The sequence below is a fragment of the Eurypyga helias genome, unplaced genomic scaffold, assembly GCF_000690775.1.
Source record: "Eurypyga helias isolate BGI_N326 unplaced genomic scaffold, ASM69077v1 Scaffold43180, whole genome shotgun sequence".
In the NCBI taxonomy this organism is placed as follows: Eukaryota; Metazoa; Chordata; class Aves; order Eurypygiformes; family Eurypygidae; genus Eurypyga; species Eurypyga helias.
Genome location: NW_010224732.1, coordinates 2,087 through 5,107, shown reverse-complemented (window position 1 = coordinate 5,107; position 3,021 = coordinate 2,087). Strand labels below are relative to the sequence as shown.

The window sequence follows — 3,021 nt, the reverse complement described above, 5'->3', positions numbered from 1 at the left end:
GGCCGCGGCACCGCTACCCGCCGCGGGCTGGGCGGCGGACAGCAGTACAGCTTTACTAAAGCACCGCCTCTTTTTGTTCAGTGTAGTTATTTTGTTTAACTGAGAACAGCCAGGCGGCCCAGGTGCCCGCACCGCCATTACCCGTTAGCCCGACAATCTGCACCGCTTCCCGATGAGAGGGATGCTCTTTCCAACGCTTGTCTTGGGGAAAAAGACACCCCGACCCATCCCTTATCCCACCAGACCTTTTGTGGCACTGGCCTCTTTAAGGAGGCAACTCTTGCGCAGCCATGTCCAGAGCTGATCCCGTGTCTGCTGTGCAGGCCTAAGGTGCACGCTACACATACCAACTGTGACCAAAGCGACAGCAACCGGGTAGGAAAAATGGTATCACCCACACTCGAGTGTGTCTGGCTTCCAAGGAGAAACCTAGCTGTTAGGACTTTCTTAGGTAAGATCAGCTAAGCAGAAAATCTTAACCCAACAGCTCCAAACCCAAAATCTAAAAAATGCTTTTTTACCCCCTACACCAACCCACTGTAGTTCATCTGTGAGCCAATACATGGCTGTGCAGTCTGCAAAAAAAAGATACTATACTGAAGAGTTAAACACATCATCTCAGCAGTAACTGCACTATTAGCATCATCAAAACTGATCTTTGGGGAGGCTAAATTAGCATCAGGCACAATCCTGCAGTATTTTATACTACACTTTAGAGATAAGGATATTTTAGTATTACTTAACACACTTTACAAATAGACGCAGAATTTTTGCTCATCAATATGAAACCATCACTTTGATCTTTTTAGTACAGAGTCTTGAGAAGTCATCTGAAAAGCAAAACAAGATGCTATTTTAGTTTTGGGACACTAACCAAATCATCTTTATAGCACAGACCTAATTCTTTCCTTGAGCACAACTCAAGCAGCACTTGGAAATTTTCTGTTTACATGTTGCTTCTTAATGTTTACCTTGCCTCCCTTCCCTCTTCTGAGATTTTTTTTTTTTTGGACACTTGCTCCACAGCTGGTGCTGGAACTGTGTGCTCTCAAGTCCTCTGAGATTTGGTCTTTTGAAACTCAGGTCCATGTTTCAGGCCCAGACTCGCATAGCCTTCTATTTATTTCCAGTAGAATTTATTCAAACCACAGTTACGCAGGTCATAGGAGTCCAAAAGAACATTCAACAAAGGTAAAATACAACTAAAGTTTGGATGAAAGTAATGAAAACAAGGCTTACTCAAAAAGAAAACAAACGAACTACTACATACTCTGACTACAGTTTAAACAACAGCTTTAGAAATCTACTGCTAGAAGACAGTATCGACAAAATTTAGTATCACAGTAAACTTTAATATTTCAATATCTTAAAACACAAATAAGAGCGTGCATTTGTACACCAAGGGATTTACAGAAGAAAGTCAAAGATTAAACTGCAGCATAAAGTCACTATATCTTCAGCAGAAATCATCGGGCATCAAAAACCACCACTGGAATAGTACAGTTAAAGGAAAAAAAAACGTGTTGTGGTTGGAAAAAAAGGATCAGGGGGAAGAAAGGGTGGGGAGCAGGGGAGGAAAAAATTCACAAAAGACAGACTGCCTAAATCTAAAGTCACAACTAACTACATAAAAGCATTTCACAACACATCTTTAATTAATGACCCAACACTTCCCTTTTGATAACAGGCTGAGTAATATCAACCGTTCACATTATGTCACCCAGCAGGCTTATTATATTTTGCACAGAAAATGGGGGAAAAAAAAAAAGAGAAAGTCCCAGGAAAGAAAACAAGATCCCCAGTCACACTGCAGAGATTTCCCTATAGTACTCTGCTCTACTGCACTGATTTTTGACCTTGAAGGATTCCTACATAGCTACTCAAATCTTGCGTTTGGTTTCCCTCACGTACGTTGTCTCCATCCACTGATTCCCAAATGCACTCAAGTGCCCATGTAAAAGGATACATCTTTTTGTCCTTTTCTTGTACATTATTCTGTAGCCACATTCTCTGCATCTGATCGGATCTCTTGCCTTTATTTCATTTTCCGTATGACATTCTGATGTGATGGAGAAAGAGAAAGGGAGTGGATAAATGAAAACAGCATTGTTAACGCAGAGATAACGTTCGCAAGTCTTAATAGTCAAATTCCTATTTGTAGCAAAGAAAAAAGTAAAAAAATATTGTAGTGAATTTATATCAAGAACTAAATGGTATCAAAATACTGTGCAAAAAAAAAAAAGCAAACTTCACTTATACTATGACCTAAGAGGATCTTGCTAAAAATTACCAAATATTACTGCACAGAATACATTCCCCTCTTGATACAACTCAACTTACTGCTAATGAAAACTTCAGTTCAGCTGTCCAAAGCCCCAAGTTTATTTTCTTAAATTATTTCAGAGATTCCTGAAGTAACGACTCAAAACCCACCAATTTTTGAGTGATTTATCTAGAGGAGAGGATTTGACTATTGCACTTCAATAAAAGCTGAGTGACCCTACAGCATTTTCAAAGAAAACCCACTCTCCATGATGCAACGCGAACTCTAGATCGTTACTTCCACGTGGCTATCCATATATATGGCACCAACACTATGCAAAGCTTTAAAGAACATCACGATCCACACTGCAACTATTTGTATTTATGTACTCTTCAGTATATTGTTTATGTATTCTTCATTATTAAAACACTAAATCTCCAGGAGCAAGTAAAAAAAATTCACTGATGTCTTCTTTACCTCCACAAATGTAAATCATTGGCTGCTGCTTCGGAGGCTGAACATCCTTCTGTGAATCCATGTTCTAAACAAAAAAAAAACCATCAGGTTTTTGGGCTTGGGGATTTTTTTATTTTTATTTTTTCAAGGAATACACAATCATTTTCATATCTCAATCAAAAGCTAACACAAGATGAACAACTTCATTTAAAGTACACACAAAAAAATTCCATCTGTATTTGATACACAGGACACTGGATAATTCAGGTTGGAAGAGACTTCAGAAAGTTCTCATTCAACTT

The 3,021-nt window shown here is 39.1% G+C and overlaps 1 protein-coding gene across 1 annotated transcript; it reads right to left on the bottom strand.

Moving 5' to 3' along the window:
• Positions 1-1,466: 1,466 nt before the first annotated feature.
• POLR2K (polymerase (RNA) II (DNA directed) polypeptide K, 7.0kDa) lies at positions 1,467-2,801 on the bottom strand. The gene is made up of 3 exons (XM_010146710.1): positions 2,741-2,801; positions 1,967-2,059; positions 1,467-1,489 (listed from the first exon to the last, which is right to left on the bottom strand). The coding sequence occupies exons 1-3, from the start codon at positions 2,799-2,801 to the stop codon at positions 1,467-1,469; spliced, it is 177 nt and encodes a 58-aa protein (XP_010145012.1).
• Between the last annotated feature and the right edge of the window lie 220 nt (positions 2,802-3,021).

What these genes read in the sequence shown, in the direction of transcription:
- POLR2K (XM_010146710.1), bottom strand. Translation starts at nt 2,801, where the DNA reads ATGGATTCACAGAAGGATGTTCAGCCTCCGAAGCAGCAGCCAATGATT. An exon ending in AATGATTTACATTTGTGGAG is followed by an intron (nt 2,060 to 2,740) that starts GTAAAGAAGACA and finishes CCATCACATCAG; the next exon opens with AATGTCATACGGAAAATGAA. An exon ending in CAAGAAAAGGACAAAAAGAT is followed by an intron (nt 1,490 to 1,966) that starts GTATCCTTTTAC and finishes GTACTATTCCAG; the next exon opens with TGGTGGTTTTTGATGCCCGA.